Source organism: Opisthocomus hoazin, chromosome 8 (genome assembly GCF_030867145.1).
Source record: "Opisthocomus hoazin isolate bOpiHoa1 chromosome 8, bOpiHoa1.hap1, whole genome shotgun sequence".
NCBI lineage: Eukaryota > Metazoa > Chordata > Aves > Opisthocomiformes > Opisthocomidae > Opisthocomus > Opisthocomus hoazin.
In genome coordinates this window covers 35,506,085-35,532,829 of record NC_134421.1, presented here as the reverse complement: position 1 = coordinate 35,532,829, position 26,745 = coordinate 35,506,085, and the positions used below count along the sequence as shown (strand labels likewise).

At 38.0% G+C, this 26,745-nt stretch overlaps 1 protein-coding gene across 1 annotated transcript in view; it reads left to right on the top strand.

Moving 5' to 3' along the window:
* The window catches only part of LEMD3 (LEM domain containing 3), a 51,369-nt gene extending 25,385 nt beyond the window's left edge, over positions 1-25,984 (top strand). The window contains exons 4-13 of the mRNA XM_075427881.1: positions 5,716-5,783; positions 7,666-7,745; positions 7,827-7,975; positions 9,735-9,836; positions 10,866-10,968; positions 11,198-11,376; positions 18,751-18,832; positions 23,299-23,404; positions 23,497-23,575; positions 23,821-25,984. Coding sequence (XP_075283996.1) covers positions 5,716-5,783; positions 7,666-7,745; positions 7,827-7,975; positions 9,735-9,836; positions 10,866-10,968; positions 11,198-11,376; positions 18,751-18,832; positions 23,299-23,404; positions 23,497-23,575; positions 23,821-23,984 — 1,112 coding nt within the window. The 3' untranslated portion in view covers positions 23,985-25,984. The remainder of the gene's footprint in view (positions 1-5,715; positions 5,784-7,665; positions 7,746-7,826; positions 7,976-9,734; positions 9,837-10,865; positions 10,969-11,197; positions 11,377-18,750; positions 18,833-23,298; positions 23,405-23,496; positions 23,576-23,820) is intronic.
* The last annotated feature ends 761 nt before the right edge of the window (positions 25,985-26,745 follow it).

The window sequence follows — 26,745 nt, the reverse complement described above, 5'->3', positions numbered from 1 at the left end:
CAGTGAATAAAATTGCTGTTTGGACAAAACTCACAAATTCCTTCTTGTTTACATTATTCTTTAATGCCTATAATATTGAAAAAATGATTTTTCACCCGACTGCATGCAAAATAATAGTTGCTTTAGTGTTCATTTTGTTGCTCTCTGACTGTGAAAGCCTTACAGGGTTGATCTTTCACAGGTCAGTTACATCTTGATACATTCTTACCTGCTTCAAACTATTTCATACCTATTAGATGGTAGTAGATAATTCTGTGGTATAAATCACTGGGGCCAAAAGATATTTTTTTTTGCCCCCCCCCAATGCGGGGTGGCCAGCCTGTGGTGTGTAGGAATGTCTGAGACACACAGCTGTGTGCCATAGAGCACTGACTTGTGTGAAGTGGAAGTAATGGGTTATGTTAGTTCTCTCCTTCTTTTGAAAAAAAACAAAACCAAACAAACCAGCTTGTTGTTCCCTCAGTGTGTCGTCTGGCTGTCCGGTGGCCATACAGTGAACAGTGTACTTACCTGGATAAAAAGGTTTGGCCTCTCATTTCTGCATCTGTGGAAGAAAGGGAGTTTTCTTCATTAGCTGGGGCTTACTTACATGCACGTACACTTACAAAACTGTTTACCTGTCTGCCTTATGAGAGGAATTTTGTATGCTCCTAGATGACTGCTTTTTTCCCCAGGTCTGAAGGGTACATTATTCTCTTAGCCTGTTCCTGGCCAGGAGAATCTTCAGTACTTTCAAAAAATATAGCTATACCTTCTGGTTAGATGATTCCCCAGACTGAAGCTGTATTGCAAGATTACCTGGTTGCTCAGCAGAGTAGCTTTCATACAGTCTGAAGAATGACCTAATTCATTTGTACTTAGACAGAAGTTATCCTCAGCAGCAGGTTTCTTAAGGTATGAGAGGAAAAAAGTCTGCCCGTCCATTTTTGAATACCATAGTGATGTAGACCTGGCACAGTATCTGGAAGCTATTTAAAAGTCATAGAACAGAGAGAGCTGCTAGAGAGATGCAGGGTTTAAAAGTGTTGATCTTGTACACAGTGCACCACCTCAAAAGACAGAAGTAAAGCAATATAGTTTTAGTAAAAGTGGTGCTTTTCAGGTCTCTCTGTCACATACTTGGAAAAGTTTCTCTCATTTCATACTTGGCTATGAATCACTTGTTCATGTTATAACTATTAATATGAAAAAGGCGGGCTGGAAACTTGCAGTAGTCTGTGCTGTTAAGCTTTATTCAACATCTTGACTAGCATGAGGATGGTCACTTCAGAATTTGATTTCTAGCCGTCTTCGTTGTATTAGACTTTTATGTTTACTGAGCTAGCTGCTTGCTTTGCCAACTTCAGTTGGAGAACAAGTGATGGAACTTTTATTTTAGAAGGTAAAACACTGGAAGTTTAAAGGAAGAAAGAGTCAGGATAACAATCAAAGCAGCAACATTTTATATACAGTATATATTTCAGTGCCTAGCACTTTCTCCTAAACCAAAAGATATGCTTTATTGAAATTAGACTTCCCTCATGCATATGTTAATTACTGGATGTCTTGGTCTTTCACGGAGAGACTTCAGTAGATTGCATCCATTTTCAGTCAGGCTTGCAAAATTAATAAACCTAACCACTGTATCCACAAGCAGCAGCCAGATACCCATAGGTATGATCCTGCTTTCTTGCACATAATTTTTCTTTAGTTAGACATTTCTTTTGCTTGGCATTCTCCACAAAATGATGATACATCAGATTTAGACGGTTTCCTTCTGAGCTAATAGACAACACGGGTCCTTGAGATGCAGGCGTGAATTAGACTTCCATATGTAATAAAGCTTACTGATAAATCCATGGCTGGAAGAAAATCTTGGCAAAACACTAGATATTAAAGTAATATTAATTTCAAGTGTCAGCTACCGTATCTGATTGCTGTCACAGGCTCTCTGTTCTGTCACTCTCCTTAATCTTTAGTTCTTCAGATAATTGATAGTGTGCTGCTTCCAACCCAGTGATTTACAGACTACTTACCAAGCTCTGGTTTTCCACAGTGTTACTGAACTGTTGAATTTGCATTTGGGCAGATCAGGAATTCTTTCTTACTTTCAGAACACTATTTGTGCTCCTGTTTTTCTTCAGCTACCCACTTCAGTGTCCTGTTGCAAGTAGCCTGTAAGCACCAGACCTGCTCAACAAATGTTTTGTAGACTATTTGCTTTTTATATTGGTTGACTGTACCGCATCAAGCGATGACATAGAGATCTGTGCTAAATCCCTGTGTTTCTTAAAGTATTACCTTTCCACTGGGTTTCGGTTCTGATAAAAAGCGTGATTTACATTGTAAAGCAAGTATTCTGAATCCTGAATATTTCTGTTAACTGCCTATGCTGCAGCTCATAAATTAAATGCCCAAATGAAAGTCAGTTTCAAACATTCTAGCCTGCATGGAAAAGCAGATCTGACTTATTTTCTGTGTTGAAAGAAATTGTGAGAGCAGACTTCGAGGTTTTAGTTGCTTTTTGTTAGTATTTCAAGAAGAGCTCAACTTCTTATGTGGCTATAAGCTAAAAGGTAATTTTATGATCCTTGCTGGGATGCATTATTTCCCACCTCCCTACAAAGGCAAGTAGAATAGTTCTCTGACTACACTTGAAGTGCTCTGTGCCCAAGGAAAATTTGAGCACAAAGATCTGTGCTTTCTCTAAGCTCGCAACAGACATTTGAACAGAGGGGCAGTTTTCACAGAGAGCTCAGATCTATCTTGCAGCAGACCTGTGTAAAGTTTTTTTGCCTCTGCTTCAAGTTTTATTCCTGGATATAGGGCCTCAAATGGAACAGTTGGGAAACATTTTTGGCTCAGACTATGGAAAGTGAGTTTCCAAGCCAAGCAGTTAATGATTGCACCAAAGTTATTCAAAGTAAGCCTTCATTTGCAGGATTATTAGCTAAAGCAGTGACTGAAATGGCATATAGGAATATCCTGCTGTTTGCAGTAAAACAGAAGGTTGTCTGACTTGTGAATTGCCTAACTTTCTGCAGGCTTTCAAATTCATGAGTTTCTCAGAAGAAAGCTATTAAATGGTTCTCAGCAATAGATGCGTTGGAATGAGAAACTGCATCTCCAACAGCTTTCTGTACACAACTGAAACTCCGTAACTCTGATTAGTTTACGCTTTCAAGAGTGGGAGGCAAGATGAAAGTGATTCCCCCTCACCCACCCCCCAGCATTGTATGGGGGTAATTTGAACTCTGTTGGGCCTTAGGTGTTGTCAAGAGCCTAGGCAGAAAAGGCGTTTTTAACTGTTAAACTTGTTTAAAGGGAATAGAGTTGGAAAAAAAAAAATTCAGAAGCAAGACTGCGAGGAAGCTGTCTGCTGGTTTTTGAAGATGAGACCAGAAGCTGTGAAGTCTGTGTGTTGGCTGCATACTGCGTACACGTAATTCCAGGAAGGAGGCAAATAAGATTAGAGTTTAAAACTATGAAAGTAATCCAGTAGTTCCCTATCTAATGGAGCTTTTGTCCTCTTGTAAGAGGTAGTACTGTATTCTTGTAAGATTGAAAGTCCAAAATGAATCCTGAAACTTGTTTTTAAGAATTTGTTTTTCACAATCTGGTATTCTGCTTGGGTGTTGTGTTTGTTTTCTTTTCTATGTATTAACCTTACCCATTTTGTTCTTTCTTATTTATTTCATAAGCTGGCTTACCTGCTTATGTAGATAATTAAAAAAAACAAAACAACCCAAGACAGACAAAAGCTTCTAAGCAGATGGGTTCCATCCGCTTGCTCTCACAAGCTGTTTTGTTCAGTCAAATTATGACTGATGTGCGTTTTCTGTATTAGAAAGACTCCAGGAAGACTTCAGGTCTACCAAACAAAAAAAGCTTAAATGGATGAATCCCTGTCAGACTCAGCTCTAGATTTAAAACAATATGTTTACACTAGAGACTGTATGAGTATGATACGTAGTTATCCCAAGTCTGCTAATCTTGAACCATGATATCACTGATGATTACAGATGTAAATTTACAGGTTGTAGAGTTTATGCTGCACAAAACGAATGTCTGCCTAAACTACATGCAAGAATAACTCATAACTCCAGTTCTTGTGCTGACTTCTAAGTTCAGAGTGTTTTTTGCCAAAGGTGGTGTCAGTTTTCACCAGAGATCTCTGTAGTTTTGCAATTACAGTAGACTCAGGCACTTGGAAAGTCTAAGAAGTTGCATGATAATTATCAAGTGAAACAACTTGGAAAGTAGTGTGTTTTCTGCGCAGTGCTTGATTGAAAATACGTGCATGCACGCAGGCTTAGTTCCAGCAGCACTCCTAGGCCAGATAGCATATGAGCACTCCTAAAAACAGGGTTCCTATTTCTCGGTAACCCAATGGTAAGAGACAAGCATCCCTGTTAGGCTGATGTGCTTACAAGGCCAAATTCACTTAAATCTGTTGAAGTGTATTGAATAAAACTTTGCTTTAGCAGTCTGCTTCATAGAAACACTTTTTGCTTCATAGAAACACTTTTTTTTTTAACTCCCTACTGTGAATGCAACATTAATATGCTTGTCCATAACTTGCTAGTGTTTCTTCTGTTTTGCTCAGATTGCCTTGAATGTTCTCATTTCTGTAGGGAATTAGTCCTTGAAGTTGCTCTGTTTGAAGGGTATTCCAGTGTGGAGTAATTCCAACTTTAAATACTTGTAAGAGTATAAGGAAAAGTTTGTATTTTGTATATGCTTGAGTATCTTAAACTTTCTAGTCTGGCTGTGGCTTTGGGAATAATACAGCTTGGCGTAGATTGAGAAAGGTGAGGCAGGCATAACCCCGAGCCAGTGAAAGACTGGGTTTCTTGTTTCTTATTTTATTGTTTTGGCACAGTAAAATCGTAGTTATAGATGCTAAGCTTTTTTTTGGGGGGGGAGGTTGTTTGGTTTTTTTAAAAAGATCAGGAAAAACGTGTTGCCACTCCCTGACAGTTCTTCAGAAATGATGGCCTAGTGATAAATAAAACTGGTGTTAGACCTTTTCCTTTTCTGTATGACTTTGTTGGTATGACTGTCACTATGGTGGATTTTTTTGGTTTTTTTTTTTTCACAAATGAGATAGCAAAGAAAATCAGGAAGATGATGGCACGTGGCTGTGAAGACTGACTGTGCATCTAATATGTTATTTCCTGACTACTTCTGCATACTTTCCAAAATAATTAAGAGTATGGTAAAACCACTAGTTTTGGGCCATGCTGGGATTTTGTGATAACTTGGACCAATCTAAAATGTAGTAACTCCATAGTGCCTGAAATACTGTTAGGGGTATGTTGTAACTAGAACTAACTTTGTCTGTATAAAAGATAATACATGTTTCAGAGTAAACAGAAATAATTTAGATGAAGTTGAGTCAGGGTACATCAACTGTTTTATGGCAATGTCCTTCTGATAGTTCTTCATACCACCTTTTGTTCTACTTTCAGTGTAATTACCAAAATAGAGCAGTACGTGAAGTTGCATTGATGTGATTTGTACATATTATCAGCTGTGACAATTTTCAAGTTTTTTAACTTTTTTGAAGGAGAAATTTGTCCAGAGACTTTTCCATATTTTCAGTGGAACTTGTGAGAATTATTGAGCTGTTGCTGCTTGTGTAGATTGTATTATCTGTAAGCTTGTGCTTAGGTGATTTTATTTTATATAATGCAGTAGTAAGCAGATAAAAATAAACACTTTTATTTTTGCTAGGGGAACATGAATGTGGCAGCTCTATTCAAAGAAATCTTACCGTCCAGGAGGCAGCTGCATATTTAAAAGTAAGCAAATGAAGTATTTTTCATTGGTTTTATGTTAAGATTTGTATACATTACAACTTGTAAGGCCTGATTTCATATCTAGTGTATTGACTAAAATTTGCCATAGTATTGACTATTATGTGCAAATGTTTGGAATTGATGTCGTTAACGCATGCTGCTTAGGGTTCTTATTTGGGGATGTAGTGAGGCTTTGGGGGAGAGGGAAGGTGAAGGAAACTGGCTTAACTGCAGTGAAAAGTGTAGATAGTAGTGCTTCAGCGGCACGCAGTTTTTTTACCTTTAGTTAAAACACCAGGCTATAATTTGGATTGATGGAGATAGCTGACCAACATGAAAATCATAAATTCATGAAATTCAAATCTCTAGAAGCTTTTCCAGAATTCGGTATACTGTGTTTTGTCACTTAGTAGAAAAGGATACTGTTTTCTTTTCTTTGGGAGGAGAGGCTGATGCGTAGATCTGTGCAGTGGGCCTGAGAGGCAGCAGCTGTATGGAGACACCATTCGTTGATACTTTAAATAGAAATGGTCAAAAAAGGCCTTTTTGTTAATTTGATAGGTGTGCAGTATTATGAAATCCCACTCTCTGCTGTCATTCCCCTGTGGCACTCCCTAAATAAAAGATGACTCTTGCCTTGTCTTGACAGCTGTAGGGTTTATTTTAGCCCACGTTGGTGTACCCTTCACCGGAAAACTACTTGAAGCTTTTAAAAGGCTGAGAGTGTAAGACTTCTTTTGATTAGATAGGGGGAGTTAAACTGATGTGACTTCTAATATATGAATGTATAGAAATTTTACATTTTGGCAAATATTTACATAATAGGTAGAAAGAGGCAATGTTAAGAGCCTCCTGAAGAAGCTGCTAACACTGCTTTATGGTTTGGTGGTGATACTCTGTATTGGTTAGAACCAGTGCATTGTTGGGAATAAATAGGAAAACTGGTGGTCTTACCTATCTATTGTGCTGAAAGAAGGACAGTTGTTATCATAACTGGTTTAGCTCTGGTAAGAAGCTCAATTTCATATGAAAATTTGTCACTTTGTACAAATTCTTGTTTAACCCTAAGGTTCCTCATTTTACAAGTATAAAGATAACTTCTTTGCAGAATTTCAGTGTTGAGTGATAAAACTTTAATATTTTACTCTCAAAGTGAAAAGAAAGCAGTACTGTTTTTTCCTGAGTGCTTATCCTTTAATTCTAGGCCAGCTATATTATGTGAGGTTCAAAGGAAACCTGGAGATAGATCTTTTTGGAGAGTATAATTTCAAATACAGTATTAACTTCCATTTTTGCTTTCCTGCAAAAGAACATGTAGGTGTACTATGGAGACAGCCTTAGCTCAGACAGCAGTGCATGTTCTCCTGTGATAGTCGATACCAACTAATTAAAAAAAGTCACTTTCTGTATAGTAATATGAGTTCTTGAACCACAAACACGGGACTACTTGAAAAATATAATTTAAAATTTATTTTCCTCAAACTGCTTTAAAAAAAAAAAAGACCTGAGCTGCTCTTATAGGACCCATTTTCAGCTGGGTTTGTATCTAGTTTGAGTTTCTCTTGAAGTAGATTTTCAGTGAGCACCATCTAGTGGCTGAATGATTTTTTTTTTTTCTTGCTGTGGGTTAGAATTGTTAATAGAACAGCAAATATGACTTGACTTTTCAAACAGTCCTTAATTTGAGGAGTGCTGTTAAGTCTGACAGCTGCTCCTAGCATGTATAGATTCACTTTGTGTAGTGAACTCTTATGCAAAATCTGAAGAATCAAGAACAAACCCACATAGTTTTAGCTACTAATCTGTACAATAACTGAATTTTATTGTGGCATTATAACTTTCCAGTTATTTATGAAATTACTCATTGATATTTGTCTTTGGACAGGATTTAGATCCAGAATATGAAAGTGTACTTAACACAGCATTACAATGGATCTTGAGTAGTGGGGAAGATGTTGGCATAAAGTAAGTGGTCGTTATTTCTTAACTTACGTTTCTTTTAACAGAATGTATCCTTTTTTGTAAATACTGTGTATTTTTGAACAGGTGTCTCAGCAGTGACCCTAATGCTACGGATGTCACCAATGTGACAGATGTGAAGTATCTGGAATCCACTAGTCCAAAGATGTCTTTCAGGTGTCGTTTTCGCCGTGCATTTGTTAATGTAACTCACAGGTTATCAATATTACTTTTGGGTAAGTTAATAAAATAACAAAACTTTTTTGTTACAGCTTGCGTTTATGTAAGTGCATGGGGAGAAGTAAACAGCATGTTTAGAGAAAGTTTTTATTCAACCATATAAGTTGGAGTTCCTGTCAGTATCTTGATTACAATGCAGTTTGCTTTGCATTTCTGTTGCACCACTGTATTTTCACATTGGTTGCTATCATCTCCTGCTGTAGTCAGCTGAACATATTCCTTCTTTGGGAACTCTGTCTTCTTCCGTGCCAAAGCAATACCTTCTGGCTTTCAAAAATTCCGGGTTGAACTGATGTGAAAAAGCAAAACACTCAGTAAAAAGGCTTATAGCCTTAATTTTGAGGATATTTCACTGTTGTTCCAGGAACTTTGAAAACAACTATAGAAAAGATTATTTTCCTAGTTTTAGGAAAAGTTGGATACCCAAACAAGATTGTCACCAAAAATTCTTGCCTCTAGGACTATGTTGTAAAAATTTATCTAATCCTTCAGTAAGACTTGCTCATTTAGTCTTTGATAGTTCTCAAGTTTCAAATTCTTTCCAGTTTATTTAATTCTTAACCATACAGAAAACTATGCAGCATAAAAATAGGGTACAGCTGAGCGCAGACACTTCACTGCTTTCCATGTGGCTGGTTGGAAATATTGAAGATGCAGAGTTCATCTCATACACCTATTGAATATTTAATAAATTGTTTTTTCTCAATACCTTAAGAATCTTGTGCTTATGAGCAGAAGACTCAAGACCTGCTTCACTAGCCTTTTGATGAACCAAAAGAATCGAAGGCAAACTGTTCCAGATTGCTGTCTTTCTGATAATAGTGGATATGAGGGTTGAATTCGGATGCAGAGATGAAACTCCGTATCCAAGTCAGCCACTGGTCTCATCAGTCATGCTGAGCAAATAGCTTTGTGTCTCAACTTTCTCATCTGTAATTAAGGTTAATATGAAATACCTTTTCAAAAATAAACCATTGTGTGTTAGATGTATTGCCATTAACTAGCACTCATTTTGGCCTAAAATTTTGGCCTCAGTCTTCTTTGTATCATTAATATTGCCTTGCAATCACTGGTATACAAAACAAACTATGTAACTGTAATTTGTGTATGTGTTTTTTTGTTGTGTGGGGCTTTTTTTAACTGTTAAGAGATCATGGGTGTAGTGGTGCCCTCAGCCCAAGATAGAAGAAGGAATAAGACTTTTATTTTCAGCTTATGCTGCTGGCCTTCATGAATAGATTGTCCTTTTTGGGAATAATCTTTAAAGTAATAGAAAAAGAGCATGGAGTATTTCGTTGCAAGAAATACAGATCTGTAGCTGAACTGAAGCAGTGCAAGTTAATTAGTTTTTACCAGTATATCTAAAGCATGTAACTTTTCTATGAATTAGTGAATATTGTGCATTTTTAAATCTTAACATGTTCTTAATTGTCAGTTTATGTGACTTTTGATATGACTTTGAATTTTTCTGATAGAATTGTTTTTCTGTTTTTCTTCACGAATGGGTAAAATTTCAAACCACAGTTATGGGATAGTGGGCTATTGTTAAAATAATGAAAAGTTTAAGACTTCGTGTTGTTGTGTTAGTAAAATATAAAATATTGATAGCAAATACAGTGTATTTCACTAGCTTTGAAATCTAAAGTACTTCAAAATGTTAGCTAGTTCAACCAGCTTCTGAAGTATATGCTGTAAACGGTGTTAAATAGCCAATGTTCTAATACTGTTTAAAGAGTATTATACATCTTCATGCAGGTATAGCAGTGGTTTGGGGAGTCTTGCACTACATGAAATACCGTTGGGCAAAAGAGGAAGAAGAAACAAGGCAGATGTATGATATGGTGGTAAAAATCATAGGTATGGCTTCTTGAGTCACATGTGATGTATCAGCTCTGTGTAAGCTTTCAGTCTAGTGGCATTAATTCAGTCATGTTTTCTGCCTGTTTAGTTGTCAGTCATTGTGCTGTTAGAGTTCTTGGTCAAATGAGTAGTTCGAGGGTTTTGTTTCTCTTTTTTTTAAAGAAAAAAACATTCTTTAAACCTAATTAAAGCTTTTGTTATAAAGATTGTGATTTCTGAATTACATCAACATGTCTGTAACAAATTCCCATTGATTTGGTGGTATTTTATCTTACTATTGAAAACAAATATAAATGCGATGCTTGTTTGACTAGAAGTATGGTGACACGTTGTTTTCTGTATCTGGTTTTTCAGCTATCTTCAGCTAAAATATCCACTCCTAAAATGTGCGTTAGCTCTCAATTCCATCCTTAATGGCTTTTTGTAGAAAAAGCAGCTTTTTAATTAGTCACTTTGCGCAGAAATTATGTTACTAAAATAGAATGCGTAATTGAGTTCTGAAATTCTGCCTTTCTCCTTGAAGCCACAATGTTTTCAGTAGTTTGTGTCTGTAGTTTTCAAGCTCTGTTTTGGGCTGCATTTTTACTTAAACTGTCTTACTACTTTCACATACGGCAATTATCATAAATACAGAGATGGTAGACAAATCGGAGCTGTTTTCCTGTTTTTACCATTTTCCTACCTTTTTTGTCTGCAAATCAAGTTTTTTGAGGAGGAGGGAAAGTACTTTATTTTCAAAGGTGGCTGTCTCTGCTAACAGTTAGAAATACCAATCAAGAGTAACGGCAAGAACTGTTTTCCTTTATTCCAAAGTTATTTGGGGTACTTGGAGGCACTGTGTGTGGTTAGTTTTCTTGATTTGCCTTCAGCATGATTAGGAGGAAAAATTCTGTAAAATCCAAAAACGTCCTTAAACTGCTGAAATTAGGAGGGATCTTCAGAGTAGCTGTTCATTGCCAGAATTGATATTTTTCTTAATGTTTGCGTGATCTACGTAGTTACCAGTTTTTCTTATGGTGTCCTCAGATATTCTAAGAAGTCACAGCGAGGCATGTTCTGAAAATAAAGACTTGCAGCCTTACATGCCTATTTTACACGTGCGTGATTCTCTAATACCACCTCAGGACAGGTATGTTCTCACTACAAGTACTGAATTTCCTTATGTGTAAGAGAAAATAGTAAAAATAAATTGGTCAATTAACTAAGTTAGTTTCAGTAGGTTGCATAGTGTAGTATTTTGGAGATTCTTATTGATGCAGTTGGGGGGGAAAAAAACATTGGCTTTCTCTTACATGCTGAATGTCAGCTATGCAGGTTGTTATCATGCTAACTTTGTAATTCTTGCTTCAATTTTTAAGGAAGAAAATGAGGAAAGTCTGGAATAGAGTGGTTGACTTTCTTGCAGCAAATGAATCTAGAGTTCGCACAGAGACACGAAGAATAGGTGGTGCCGAGTTCTTGGTTTGGAAATGGATGCAACCTTCTGCAGCATGTGACAAAATTTTAGTAATACCGTCAAAAGTGTGGCAAGGCCAAGGTATTGAAGTTTAGTTATATTTTGCAAATACAGTTGTTTTAATTTCTGCATCTAGCTTCTAAATGATGTTTGTTACTTGAACATGAAAGACTTGTTGTCTCGCACCTTTAACTATGAACTGTCTGTGCCATTTCTCTGTTATCTTGTTGTTCAGTAGACTTACTTTTTCTATGCATTTGGTGTCTGTTTGTTTTCAAACAAAATGAGCTTTTCTGTTATAGCTGTTGCAGAATTAGAGCAGAGGGCATGTAGCCAAAGTGAGTTACTTCTTCCTTTTCATAAATTTAAAAAAAAGATACTCTTTAGGAGGTCAGATTCTGACATGCCTTACACTTACTGGAAGTAATGTGTTTGACTGTATCTGACAGCAGGTAAATCAGAGCTTGTAGACTTCAGTTTCCTACTTGTTATCAGTCAGGTACCTAGAGACAGACTTTGGAGGGAGAGATGTTTGTTTATTTTGAAAGGGAAGCTGCTGGGATAAAAGACTCCTCAGTCAGGAAAACACGGGTTTTGACCATCTTCTAATAGTGCTTCCTTTCTCTCAAATGTTTTTCTACACTGTGCATTTTCAAGCTCTGGTGCAGCAAAGCATTTGCTTTAATAGAGGAGGTGGTTGTCATACAGGGATTTTGCAGCGGTCTGTCACTTTTCAACTCTATCATGGAGCCAAGTGGCAAGAATCCAGGGGGTTTGCAGTTGTCTGTCTGCAGTGGTCATCTTCTCGTTCTTTCTCTTTCTGTCTTTCTTCATGTTAAGCTTCAGATTTTGGGGTGGGTTGGTTTGTGGTTTTTTTGGTCAATGAAAAATTGAAGTTATAAGACTTGAATTCTGGGTTGCGATAAAAAAGAATGGTCATATCTGTCAATGTCTGAGTGTGAAAGTAAATGTTTAAAGTGAAATCTTAATTGCCAATTGTTTAAATGTTGGGACTCTTTTTAAAAATGCTGTTTTATCTCTCCAGTGGGACTGAAATAAACAGTGTGGAATCCTAGTTTATAAACTCATCAGCTTATTTTGATAGTGAGGGAGGAGGGAGTGGTTGCTTCTCCAGTTTTTAGCTCAGCTTTTTAAATTAGATGTTGTCAAGGTTGTATTGTGCATTACTTCTATGGCATTGAACTAGATGCTGAAAAAAAGCCTAGTTAAAAAAACAAACAGACTTTCTGCCCTTCCTAGTCCTGCTTGAACAAAATAAAAATTCCCACTGGCAAGCAACTGCACTCCCATCTACATTCCTATGCAGTATGCTAATTTTGGTTTTAGTTTAATTAATGCAAGTAGTAATAGGCTTCCTTCTTTTGCTTTATACTGGTATACATTTCTATTTATAAGAAAAAATGTTTTTGTTTTCTACAAAAGAGGGTACAGTTTAAAGTAGCTCCTTCCAATGTGCGTATTTCGTTTCCAAAGAGAGACAGAAAGAGCTGCTTTGTGGCCTGGAACATGTACGCTGTAGCAGGCTTGATCGCCCAAGGAAAATCACTGCTAAGGTTCTGGTTTTGTCCCAGGCCACTTGCATGTTTTTGTTAGTTCTATGTATGCTTTCAGCCCTCGGGGTCTTAAATTTTGCTGTTCGACAAGTTCAAAGTAAAACCAAACAATTCTGTCAACTTGAAAAGCCATATATTTGGAGACATTTGCAGATACTTGGCATGTTATCTGATGATGGTCTTAATAGTCTTGGGACCTATTTCTTGGTTGTCTATGCTAAATGTTATGTTGGGATATCATTAGGTGCTTCTCAAAGTTATGCTACTGGTTTTAGCATTACATTTCTCATTTTAAATCATTCATTGGAAATGATTTCTTTAGTAAGAAATGAACAGTAGCTTTATTAGGAGAGTTGCAGAGCCTTTTCTTTCTAGGGCATTGTCTGTTAGGGACATGCAAGTGCTTTAGATGCAGTGCAGAAGTCGTGGGTTTCGTCAACAGCTGTCTCTGTTCCATCTCTGTAATGCTGTCACGATCAATTTTTCAAACACTTGTACTGAACGTAGCTTGTGCAAGCTACGTATATTATAAAGCTGAGGCTTCTATGTAGTTAATTGTTCAATACAGGCTGTGAAACATGACACTCCAGTTCTGGAACTTCTTGCTTACTGTTCATTTTCTCTGTTTTTCTTGTCCTGTTTGATTGCAATATAAATCATAACACTCTGTCCTGTATTAGAAATTGGACTGGATTTTCCTTTATCTGAAGACTTCTCAGTATGTGATTGCTGAGGTGCTGCTTTGCTATGTGGAACATATGTTCAAGACTCTCAACAGATCAGTAGTGTCCAAAACTTCCTAGAAAGACAGCTACTGTAGTAGCTACTGTTAGGTACCGTCTGAATTTGAGCATCTGATACCTACTTTAGGATATTGTGAATGTAGACAGGATAACTTTATCTCTCAGCTGCAGCTTTTAGCTGTATGTTGCCTAGCATATGTACGTAAGACTCTATGCTTTCTATTGAATAGGATATGTTAAGATCTATCCTGTTCTTTTCATAGCAATTTTCCTAGTTTTCTTGTTATGTTTGTAGTTCAGCAGAGATCTCTGAATAATTGAAATTGCATGCTTTGGCTCTAACAGAAGGGCATGGAAATAGGAGCGACTGAAATGGCATAGATCATTTGTGCTCTGTATATCTTGGTAGCCAGCAGGCAGAGGCAATTTTCACGTGCAGAGGCTCTTTGTTTTGCATTCCTTGTTTTCGTGTGACTGCTGGAAATAGTTCCATTACATAAGTCTCATACTTTTTGCACGGCTGTTTCTTTCTTGATGTTGGGAATTCTACATGTGTATGTTGCTCTCTTCATTTTTGGAAGCATAAATCAACAGGAATTTAGTTAGTCCTCCAGCTTTGATGTCTGAATATAGATGTTCATAAATCTAAATACTCTTCACGACTGCTATGTCCTGAACAAACTCAGTACATATAAAATCAGCATGAATTCTTGGTTTTGAATCTTGTGAATAAACTTCAAGGTCACAATTTTTTTAACCTTCTGAGATCTAGTAGTGCTCTGTAGCAGGGCACAATACCTAGAGAATGTGCAATTGAAGAAGAAAGCCTCTTGACCTGTCAGGGTGTACTAGAAGACTGGTAGATGATAGCACGCAATTTAAATACGGGACTTATAGCATGCATGAGGATCGAGGCTCTACTGTCTGTTAGCATCTAGAGTTCAAGCATCACTGTGGCATTTTGTCCAGTCCTTCAGGATGCATCCTGTGTTTTGACAGACAGTTTAGGATTTATTTCTTTTTACTGGGAAAGAATAAAATCTGGTGTACTTCCATTGAAATATTATCTACTGGATACAGCAGATGTATCTGTCAAAAAAAAGGGGGGTGGGGTAGGTAAACTTATTGTAGAATAATGGACAAATATGAATGATGTTTTGAAAACAGTTGACAAGAGAATTGTCAATTGAAAAACAGTCTTGATCATGCTGAAGGGTAATTTAATCAAGGGGGGGGAGGGGGAATGTTTCTAGTGTGTTCAGTTTCCTTTTGAAAGAACAAGCTACTTTTGTCCTATCATGCCTTTGATAACTGGAGCTGTAAAGAAAAATAGGTAGGCAGAGCTCCAGTGTAGCTAAGCTAATGGCAACAGCTAAAGTTCCTTGACAGCCCTGGAGATGAGATAAAGAGGTTCTCTGAAGTACCACATCTAGGATGATATTTCATCCTGCAGCATGGAAGATAACCTGCTACCTTGTGTGAATGACACCCCTCCTCCCCAGCTTGTGAGAATATAATCCTTTCTGCTTTAAATAAAAACCCCAACCAAAAAAACCCACCCACCCCCCCAAAAAAGCTCTATTCTTAATGATTGCAAGAAGACTGAATTTTATGCTTGTTGTAGAATGCTCTATCCATCCTATGCTGGTCTTCCATAGGTGAACTTAATTGTATTAAACCCCAAGTCTCTCCCCACACTCTCAACTCCACAGTCTCCTCTCTTAATAACGTTTAGTAGTATTTTGATTTCAGTATCTTTTCTGTTTACTGAAGAACCCCTTGTGGTGTGAAAGTGCATAACTTCAACATTGTTGTATCTTTCTGTTCTTGCCTTTGATAAGCAGGGTTAGTACTTAATAAGTCAGTGATGTGTGGCTTAACATGAATAAATCTGTTCTTCAGAAACATGGTTACCTGTATGTGATGCAAGTCTTTGACCATATCAGTTGCATCAAATCCACATCTAAAGATCTGTTGGGCTGTCTTAGAACCCATGGTGGTGATACGGGCGAATCCCTTTAGCAATAATGCTGTAGTAATTCTACGGGTAGAGAAAGCTGTACTACAGTTTCTTAGATGTTCATTTTGAAGTCTGTGCAAAAGCCACTTCTTCCATCATAGACATATTCCAGTCACAGTGATAAAGAGGTTGTTGAAAGCACATGCTTTCAGCTGCTGCTGTTCTTTGAATCTGGAATGATACAGTCATAGTGAGTTTAAGGTAATAAACCAAAGTACATTATAGTTGAAATATAAAGTGGCTTCCTTTTCTTGAAGGTGCTCACTAGTCTCCAAGGGGAATTTATGAAAGTCTTAAAAATTTTCTTGTCGGTGACTTACTGCATGAAGCTGTGCTTCTGCTTTCCTATTTCATCTCCACCTTTTTACACTGATCTTGTAAGTCTTACTGTTGAGACCTATTTAGGAAAAGAAATGACAGGTGAGGTTCATTATGGTGTAGCTTAGACTGATGTCCTTCAAGAATGTCTGCGTGTGCCCTTATTGTGAGGAGAATATTTTGTACGCTCCACACCAGTATAGATTTTCAAATAATCGGTACTGGAATCTGAATAGATTTGTCACTTAAACTTGGTGGGCGGAGTGGGGGGCAGGGGAAGAATTAATTCTGAGATGTGTAATGAAGTTCAAGAGACATCTGTTAACTACGCTACTTTGAATTTTGCTGTGTAGGTACAGCATTATTTTTAACTTGCCTGTGTCTTCCCTAGCTTCCCCTTTTGGTCCTATTTCTAGTTTACATTTTATACTTAATACTGCACTAGCATTAACATTGTACCTCACTGATTTCTGTGGCCATTTTTTCCTTGTACATAAAAAGCTCCATCCAATTGGAAAACTTTCTTGTAATATATGATGACTTTGAAAGATTTTTGAGAAAAAGCTGAATTCGTCTTTATTTTCATATGCTGCGCTGCCCTGGGCATGCTTGCTCTACTAGTATGATGTTACATTAAGTTGGTAGCATGTTAGTTTTGTGCTGGTGGTGTGCTCTGGCTGAAGTAATCTCTGCAAGCACCTGAGATCTTCCAGTCAAAACGACAGCAAGATTATTAGGAGTTGGAGCAGGCAAAGCTTGGTTTTTATAGGTATCTACACTAAAGCATGAATTCCCCATTTAGTTACTTTTGCGTAGCTCAGTGGTGTAGCTGCTGCGTTAAACAACATTATGGGTTTTTTGGAATTCATAAACAGCTTGCAGAAATGTTATCCTCTGGGCCTAGGGTCTCGGCAAATAGTTTTTCCATTCTTCATCCGTGGATTAGAACCATGTGCTGAATAAACCTAGCTATTAACAATCAGCACATAATTTCCTCAACCCCACACCTTTTCAGGTCCAGGTCCATGACTAGGCCACCCCAGATCACCTTCTCCAGTATGGTGTGTGGTGCCCCAGTGTATAATATGCTGGTGACATTTCACCCCCCCCCCCCCTGATCTGCTGGAGCCAACCTACATGAGTAAGGTAAGTCCATTTATTTTTCAATGTTGCTTAGTTCTGTAAAGTTTTTATTGTATACCCTATGCGTAATTTTCAGTCAAGGGCAAAAAACTTTACAAAACCATGTGCTATTGAAAAAGGACTTGTCCTTAAACTGTAGGTGCTCGTAGATAGATGCAGTGTCACCAGCATATTTAGAAATCTATTCCCAGGAAAGAAACCAGACAATTGTTACAGGTGTTGGTGACTTGGACTCTGTGTGTGTATATTCTAAGAACATTTTTAGTTATGTGGGGAACTTACAGTAGGTTCCATATTAGATTTGGAGGCCACCATTTCTAATTTCTAGTTGGTAATTGTATTTTTTTTTTCCCCTCAAATCTACATAAGGAGCAAGTTTGTCTATGCCATATCTGCAGGCAGTGAATTTTCTCTTGGTTAGCACTTGTCTTTCACATGGAGTGACTGAATTGCTTCTGTGTGACAGGGTTTTTGTTTTGGTGATGTACAGAAGAGCAACACTGTTCATACATTTTGGATATACTTGCAAGATTTTATTTTAAAAGATCAGCAATAAGAAGCACAGACCTGTAGTGTCATCTGCCCAAAACTAAGACTTCTAACGCTTGGAACATAACATCTTGAATCTGTCATACTTTTCCAAAGTACACATTGCAAAGGAGAAGCATTAGCATCAGTTTGGAATATGATTTTGTCTTGAGATTTTTTTAATCTTAGGTTTAAAGACTTGAGTCTACTCATCTTAAGTCTTCAAAGTAAAACTTCCTTCAAGCCTTGGAAGTTGCTTTACCAAGTTATCCCCTTCCATTTCTGTTGCTGCTTTGTTGGTCCTTTTCAAGGCGTGAAACGACCTTACCTGAATCTGAAGGGTTCCTTCATTCCTTTTCTTGTGGTGCAGTTTTCTGTTGCGACTCCCACAAGTAGAACTCGAAAGCTTTAGAGAAGTTGGTATTTATTTTAGAACTTCAGAATGTATTTCATGGGACTGTTTGGCTTTTAAAAAGTTACTTTGTTATTTTTAATTTCTATTTTTCTTCTTACATCTGTTCTGTCCTCTGATGTGTTTCACTTCAGATTTTGCAAGCTTCTGGTCATGTGTGTAGAACATCCAGGGTTACAAAAGCTCCTTCCTAGTAGAATGCTCCCTGACAGTTGTTACTGCAATACAACATCCATCTACATGTCTCCCTATTTCTTAGTCAGATGAACAGTAAATTGCCCCTAAAGTGGAAGTAAGGAAAAGTCATCGGGCAGTTAAAACTTCAATGGTAAACCTGCACCTCCAAAAACTTGTTCCAGATGTTAAGAATATTGGTCTTTTCATGGAGATGCAATGCAAATACTTTCTCTTCATCTGTATGGTATTTTTTTAAATATCCTGAATTCCTTCTGTGTACTGTGGCCTGGATACAAGAGTGCGCATTCTCTTTTTAAATGTAGGAGTTGTAAATCTAAAAAATTCTGTTAAGTGTGGTAAATTTTCTTCAGTGCAGTTGAAGACTGTGGGGAACTTAATTTGCCTGACGCTTTTTCGTATATGAAGGAAAGTATTCTTTGGAGTAAAACCAGAAAGCTGTTAATGTATAAAGTTGACACTTGGAAAGTAGATGGTATTATGCCTGTCAGTAAATACTATTACATTTATTTTTCTTTGTAGCATTTCATCTAGATAGAAGAAATTCACCACCAAACAGCTTGACACCATGTCTAAAGATTCGCAATATGTTTGATCCAGTTATGTAAGTAAAACCAGTTACTTATCTGTATTTCTATAATCTTTTGGAAGGGTCCATTTCTGTCCTCTGAGAGGGGTTTGGAAGAAGTGAATAAATGTGAACACCGTAAAAGAAACAAATGGGTTGTACAAAAAAAAATCCTTCTTTTAACATCTACGAGAAGACTTAAATAATCTTACTGTATGTCTTCTGTCCTTTGTTGTCTAGCTTTGTGTCTTTGTGTCACTTCTTGAAGAGTATGGCCTTTAATCAAACTACTTGGAGCAATGACTGATCTTTCTCCATTAATTAATTTTGCAAATGTTCAATTATATCAGTTGACAGGGGAGACTCATGTGGCCTAACAACAGACTGTAGGTTTCTGAAGTGTTGTTAAGTATTCTGGAGTATTTAGACTGTTACAGAGCTTGCACAGTTTGCATTTAAAAGGCTGAATTTAAATAATTTATTACTTTATGGCAGTATGACTGCCTAGTTTTGAAGCAAATGGATTTTTGTAGTGGGAAAGTTTTAAACAAGTCAGTGCAGAGTACTAGCTTCTAATGCTCAGATATGGTAAATACTTTGGAATTGTGTATGAGTAACAAGCTTTGTTTCACTTGCCAAGAGTTAAGGAAGAATAATTCTTTGGTAGTCCTTTAAAGCTTCGTCCATTATGCTGTTAGTATCCCCACTGGCTGTGGACTAGATCTTGCTACGCACTGGGGACTAACACCTAGGTTATGCCAGCTGATCCTTTCCGATCTTTGAAGCCTGGTTTGACTGGTGCAAAGAGAAACGGGGACTCCAAAACCTCCTCTGAAGTAATTTATTCCTTGATATGATTGTATAAGGGAAGAATGAAGATGCTATGCTATCTTACAGAGTAAAAGTGAGATGCTGATTGGGACTGAAGAATATGAGAAGTTGAGTGGAAAATTAAAAGCTATTGACTACAATAGGGAATAACAGGAAAGCAGGAGGGGGCAGCGGAGTATGGACACAAATGATTGCAAAGTTTGGATTTCTTCAGCTCTGTTTCACTTCTGTTTCTAGCTACATTTAATTACTTTAGTTTGTTGCCTTATTAATTGGAAAGCTGCTAGCTAGTTTAGTTGAGGACACTGTTATCCCTAGGATAGAGAAGCACTCTAAAAACTGTTCTTCTCAACGGCTTTAAGCCTTAATGACCGTTGTGGGCAGAGACCCCAACTGTGGCTTCTTTCATCACTTTCAAGCTGCAGTATCATGAGCAAGACTAAATTTCAGGCATTTTTCTTGAGGCAAACTGATCTTCCTGTAGGTGTGTGAAATAAAAGGTGAGATTTACTGAGAATTTTGGGCAAGATTGTGCTTATTGTCCTTGCTACAAAGGAGACTTCATGTGCTATGTTGGTTAGTCTGAATAGTATTGAAATAAATCCATTCCTGAAGCTTCCCTGTAATATTTATTGGTGTGCTGTATTTGTTACTGGATTGTTTCAAAATGTTAGCTGTTCAAAATGTCTGCTGTTAAAAGAACTAGTGAGTGAGATGTTATTCTTGTCAGAACAATCTCCCCTTAATAGGCTATATCTTTGCTGTATACTTCAGTGTTTTTCAGTGCTGACCCAGTCTATGTCCAGCAAGTGCATTTAAAAAAAGAACCTGATATTTATAGACTAGGAGTTGTTCTCGTTTGACATAGCTCTTTAGTGTCTACATCCAGTCAGCTATTTGAACAGTGCAACTTCTAATACATTCACTTTTTTTTAGACCTTTTCTTTTGGAAGTTGATCTAGCTCCATTACTGGACTGCTGGACTATAGTCCAGTGGGATACGTCATCCAATCCCATATTGCATGCCCCAACTCATTCCTCTTCCATGAGCTGCCCTGCAGAGGACTGCTGCTTAAGGAAGTACTTTTTATCACACCTGTGGAGTAATCTTTAAAAAAAACAAAAACAAACCCAAAACCCAAACAAAAAAACCACATACACCAAAAAAACCCAACACCACCCGAAAAAATCGCCACCCTCAGTGCAAGACAAACTACTTTTTTCAACTGCTTGTGTTAAAAGAGGAAGAAGGTTTATGTTCTTGTCCCGGATCTGAAAGGGATGAATGCCTTCGCTGATGACCTGAAACACAGAATGTACTGGGTATGCGATTAGATTGGCAAATACTGTTTTCACATGTGCCATGGGTGCAAGGTATATTTAATAAAACTAGTTTTTAGCTGCTCTATAAGTAAAGCTATTGTATACTAACAATAAATGACTAAGTACTTTTCAACAAGATGCCAGTAGCTGGTAAAAGCAGCTGTCCATAATAGAGGTCTTTTCTCTTGACCTGAGAATCATCTGGGGAATATACCAGTTAATTTGTATTTATCAATGCCAACAGAGTAAATAATCATCTTTCTGTGGCCGAAAGTCAAAAAACTTACCTGGACACTGTGAACCCTCAGACCACAGCAGCAGAGTTAAACCTGGGGGTGTGTTCTAGGCATTTATTATGCTAGACACAACCCTGTTTTTTAAAATACCAGTCTAAGCATCATTGGGATAAGCTCGTTTCTGTGCCCACCACTAAGCCAGTAAAAGGAATGGTTCATAAAGCATGGGTAGCATTCCTGCAAGGCTCATATTGACAGCTAACGGAACCTACGTGTACAAGATCAGGGAAGGGCAAGTCTTTCCCATTGGGAACCTATTTCTCTATGGGAAATCCAAGTTAGTTGGTAACTCATGATGTTTCATGTCCTAGGTCTGCAACACACGAAAAGCAGACTAGACTGAGAGTGCACTTCTGCTTGATGTGCAAACAGGAAAGGAGCACTTGGGCGTAATTGTAGCAACTTCAGTATTTGGGAAGAATACACAGCAGAAAAGATGACTGCGTACTCTTAACAATGTGATCTCTTCTTATGGTAGCTGGCTTTCTGCTGATGACAGCAAGCTTCTCAAGAAAATCTGGACCTGAGTCCTGAGCTGGAATGAGGGAGTGCAGCAAAATCAAGATTTCGTAGAATAGTTTGGGTTGGAGGGGACCTTTAAAGGTCCTGACTTTTGCAACTTTGAATTACTTGATTTCCCTGATAACCTGAGCACAGCATGTTACTTAGAAAATACTGTTGTTTAGACTGAGAAGGGGAAGGAGACTTGTGTATTCTCTTCATTTTGAGCTATCTAGTGAAAAGAAAACATTTTCTTCTTTCCAATATGAATAGGGTGCATCTTCTCCTGACTCTTGCAGGGTCTTAAATTGTAGGTGTTTTCCACCAGAAAGTCTCTTTTCCAGCAGGACCTTCATTTGGATCTTCTTTGCACCCTTATGGCCCTCTCCCACTTCTGTTTGCTTGTTTATATATGATCTGCCTGTGTAAGGGGCATCAACTGGAAAGTCTGATCCTCTAACCAATCAAGGTCAAATGACAAAAACAAATCTGTCATTCCATATTGCCAGAGTCCCTCAAGTACTCTGTTAGTGTCCTGCTTGACAGAATTAACATCCCTGACCAATTAACTTCCCTATGTACATTCAATCCCCCGCCATGTTTTTTTTTATGAATAAGAAGGAAGGTAGATCAAATATTCCAAGAATTTTGGCCTTATGTAGAGAAAACTCCTTAAAACTAGCCAAAGCTCTTGATAGTGTTATTGAAAGAGTAGGTTCATTGTTTTCTGTGTAAGGACTATTCAAGCAAGCTTAAAGGTATATTAAGGCTGTTGAAATAGCTTTCCCTCTGCTTAGATTTATTGTATTAGGACCAGATAGTTCCTGCAGTACCTTCACAAAAATGCACACTTCTGCCTTGTCTAATAATGCCCTAAAGATTGATAAGACTGGACAGTAAAATATTTTTTTGTGTGTAAAAAGCCCCCCAAATTGGAATCTGATTTTAATAACTTCTATTTCTGGTTCTTGATTGGCATGTTCTGTCAGTACCCTATGAGATGAATGCAATTTGATGCTTTGTTTGGGATGGTGAATAGCTGTTCCAGTGATGAGCCGTGTCTGAATAGCTAAAGGTCCTTTAGCCTGCTGAAGTCTGACATGTAATGTTGCTTCTGCGACTGCTGGTAGAGGTGACACAGTGAAGGGCAGAGGCCGCCGCCTTGTGCTCTTCTTCCACTGCAGTGGGAACAGCCTAGGAGAGTCCTTCTCCTTGGAACAACGGTCAGTGTGTCTGAGCAGGTGTGGGACGATGAGTTTATGACTGCTTGCAGTTTCAGACAGGAAGGTGATGTCAGGCTGCTGGAAGGGGCGGACAGGCTCCCCCAAATACAGATTGTTCCTTTAGAAAATTCAACCCAAAGAATCAAAAGTGGACCGTAGGACCCAGTTTACTGAATATTCAATAGCTAATGTACCAAATCTGTCCCGAAGGCACTTAACAGAAAACTATGTCAAGTTACAGAGAAACCAGACTCAGTGGGGAAGGATGAGATTGTTGTGAATGTTTAAAAAATTACATGCTTAATTAAATTGTTCATTGTTTGCGTAGGGAAATAGGTGAGCACTGGCATTTAGCAATTCAAGAAGCAATCTTGGAGAAATGCAGTGATAATGATGGAATTGTTCATATCGCTGTTGACAAAAATTCACGTGAGGTGAGTATCTTTCCAGTAACATCTTAATGCTTTGTTTATCCTTGTCTGTTGGACTCCAAAAGAAACCAAAAACCCTCTTTTTCTCACTGCAGGGTTGTGTGTATGTCAAGTGTCTCTCTCCAGAGTATGCTGGAAAAGCTTTCAAGGCACTACATGGCTCTTGGTTTGATGGTAAGGAAATAAGGGTTTGTTATGAAACATGGGTAGAAATGGCAGAAGATGGGAGTTCTTTTAAATGGTGAAGGTTTTCATATCTAAGTATTGAGCTGTGACAAAACCTGGATCTTTTTAGTAGTCACCACCTGGTAAACTAATTTCAGTGTAATGATGTGTTTGTGTATATTATGTCCTGAAGCAAAATGTAAGAATACTGAACTAGAAGGTTTCTCTTTTTTTCCTATTTCTTTGCCTCATAGGAAAGCTGGTAACGGTAAAATACCTGCGACTAGATCGGTATCATCATCGTTTTCCCCAGGCTCTTACTTGTAACGCTCCACTGAAGCCATCAAACAAACACATGAACTCTATGTCACATCTGCGTCTGCGGACAGGCACAACTAATTCTCAGGGAAGTTCCTGAGAAGACTTTCTACAACTGCTAGGACTGTTACTCACAACAGGAATTTTCCTGTTTGGCTGCCGTCTTCCTTTTTTATAGTGCTTTTTGTATGTAATACTTTAATGAATTAAATAAAAGTTTGAACGTTCCAGAAATCTTGTTTCCAAAGGGACTTAGCAATGAGGCAGTAATACTGAGCTGACAAAAAACAAAGAAAAAGGAAAAAAAATTGCTTCAGGAAGTTTTCTGGGGCTATAGTAAACCAATGTATTTAAGTTTTGCATGAGGAATACCGAATTCATTATACATTTGCAGATGTGGTGACTGTATTTTTTGCACCAAGAAGTGTTTTTGATAATACAAAAGCATGGAGAAAAGAAGACTTCCTGTATTTCCATAGTTTCCTGTGAAATAATCTTGTGGGTATTTTGTAACAAATAACCTACAGTTCCTGATGGTGAATAAGTTAAAAAGAGAAAAAAAAAAAAAAAAATCTTTTTCAGTCACTATTAGTTTTTTTTGTTGCTGTATAAGAATCTTTTTCTGCAGCTAGGGTATGGGGAAAGTTAATCTGGCATTAGTGGTTGCATATAAGTGTGAGGGAAAACGAACCGGGTGCGGATGTACTGGGTTTTGTATATAAATGTAAATGCTGGTGGTGGCAAAAATGGTTGTGTTCTGTGAGGATGTCTGCATTGAAGCAGTGAATAAGCTTCATATTTTATTCAAAACCTAATGTTTTATACGGTTTTGGCTGTACCATAAGAGGCCAAATACCTTAGTGTTAGATACAGGTTAAATATCTTTTATAGGTTTTATATTAAAATACCTGAATGATTTTGTGCGAAAGGTCTGATACCAATTGTAATGAATTCAAATTTGTGAGCAATAAAGAAGCAATTGGCAGATACTGGAAAAATATTTTGTGAAAAGCTGTATTTATTATTACAATTGTCAGGGCTGTGACAAAATACCATTGGGATTAAGTGACTTTCCCAATACATTATAACTTGTTTTAATGAACCACTTACCTGTTAAATTTTTAAAAGGTACATACTTCCTTGCAACAATTTTGGCTGATGCAAGTGAGAAGTGCGGCCGACAGTAAATCTTGTGATTCCAAGCTTGTAAATTTACTAACATTTACCTGAAGTGCAAAATTGTTACTGAGAAGCTTAGTTGCAAATCTAAGATTATTGGCTTTCCTGATCACCACTCCTATGACAATTTTATCTAATTATCCTGTAGGAGGTGAGACTGGAAGCACACCAGTCCCACAAATTTTACTGAAACTTATGTTACTTTGTAGATAAAATGGATTTGCAGCATGAACTTGCACAAATAATGCACGTTTTTCTTACGGTTAAGTAAACATGATGCACACTATTCTGCAACAGAAAATCCTATTGTGCCTTAACTTTGTGCTTTTGTGGGCACCATGTTTATTATTGGAGAATTTGTTAACCGAGAAATTTTAAATCCTCAGTTTTATGTCTCAGATGCTAATGAATGAGTATATATAATATATAATCAGCCACGCAGAATTCTACTTACCAAGGACAAGTACATATTTTTGATGGGTAAGTAGGTTGTGCCAGGTCTGGTAGATTTTGATGAGTTTTACTATATACATATATGTATATGTATAATATACATGTATATGTATTATATATATGTATATAAACTAATTTTGTTGTATTTGATGTGCATCTTAGTGATTTGTTAACATGACCTTAGTGACCCCATCTTGTGACCTGTTGCAAGAGTGAATGTAAAAATAGCTGTGGCATTTTAAAAGGTCGCCTCGATGCAAATGCATCTATCTTGCTTCTAAAATATATTTCTTGTAAACACTGTACATTTTATTATTGTAATATGTACTATTATGCAGCTTATTTTACCTTAAACTGTTAAGTTGACCAATATCCCCTCCTGTAAGACAGATGGGAACATGTGTAATACCTGAACATTTGTTGTAATTTGTCACCCTGTCCTGTAAAAAACAAACAAAAAAAACAAAACAAACCTTTAATTTGAGTTTATTAGGGGTTTTTATATGCGTCTCACCTTCTAGATATTTGGATGCCTCTTTGACTGGAATGCTTTTTTTTCATCTTGGGGGTGGTGAGGATGAAGATTAATTGATCGTAGCCACCTCCCTTTTCATGTTAGGATTTGAAGAGGTGCTGCTTTGAGCTGGAGCAAGCAGCAGGGCTTCGCTTAATTGCCTGTCCGCTCTGTACGCAGCGGGGGCGGAGGCCTTGCCCCCACCTCCAGGCGAGGCCCTGGGGCCTGACCTGTTAAATGACGGAGGGGAAGAGTCTAAAACCTTGTGTTTGCAGCTGATTTCATGGAATGGGAGAATGGTTTGGGGGGAAGGGGCCTTTAAATGTCATCTAGCCCACCTTCCCCCCCTGCCCCCCTCTGGATTTCTTGTATTCTGAGATGAAGTCCTCAAAGGGATTTTGACAGGCTACCCCAAAACATATGATTTTCCCCCCCCTGTTGTTACATTTATACTGCGCCGTTTTAAAATTGTTTTAGTGGCGATCAGCAGTGAAGGGCCGCGGGGCCGGAGGGCCGAAGGCCCCTTAGGCGCAGGTGCCCCGCTCCCCTCCGGCTCTTCCCTGGGGCCGGGCAGCGGGCGGAGGAGGCGGTAGAACGTCGCCGCCGGCCGTAGCCTTCCCTCAGCCGCCGGGCGCCGCGCAGGCAGGTGGGGGCCGCGGCCGGGCCCGCTCTCCCCGGGAAGGCGGTTTAAAGGCAGAGAAGGCGAGGACCGCCC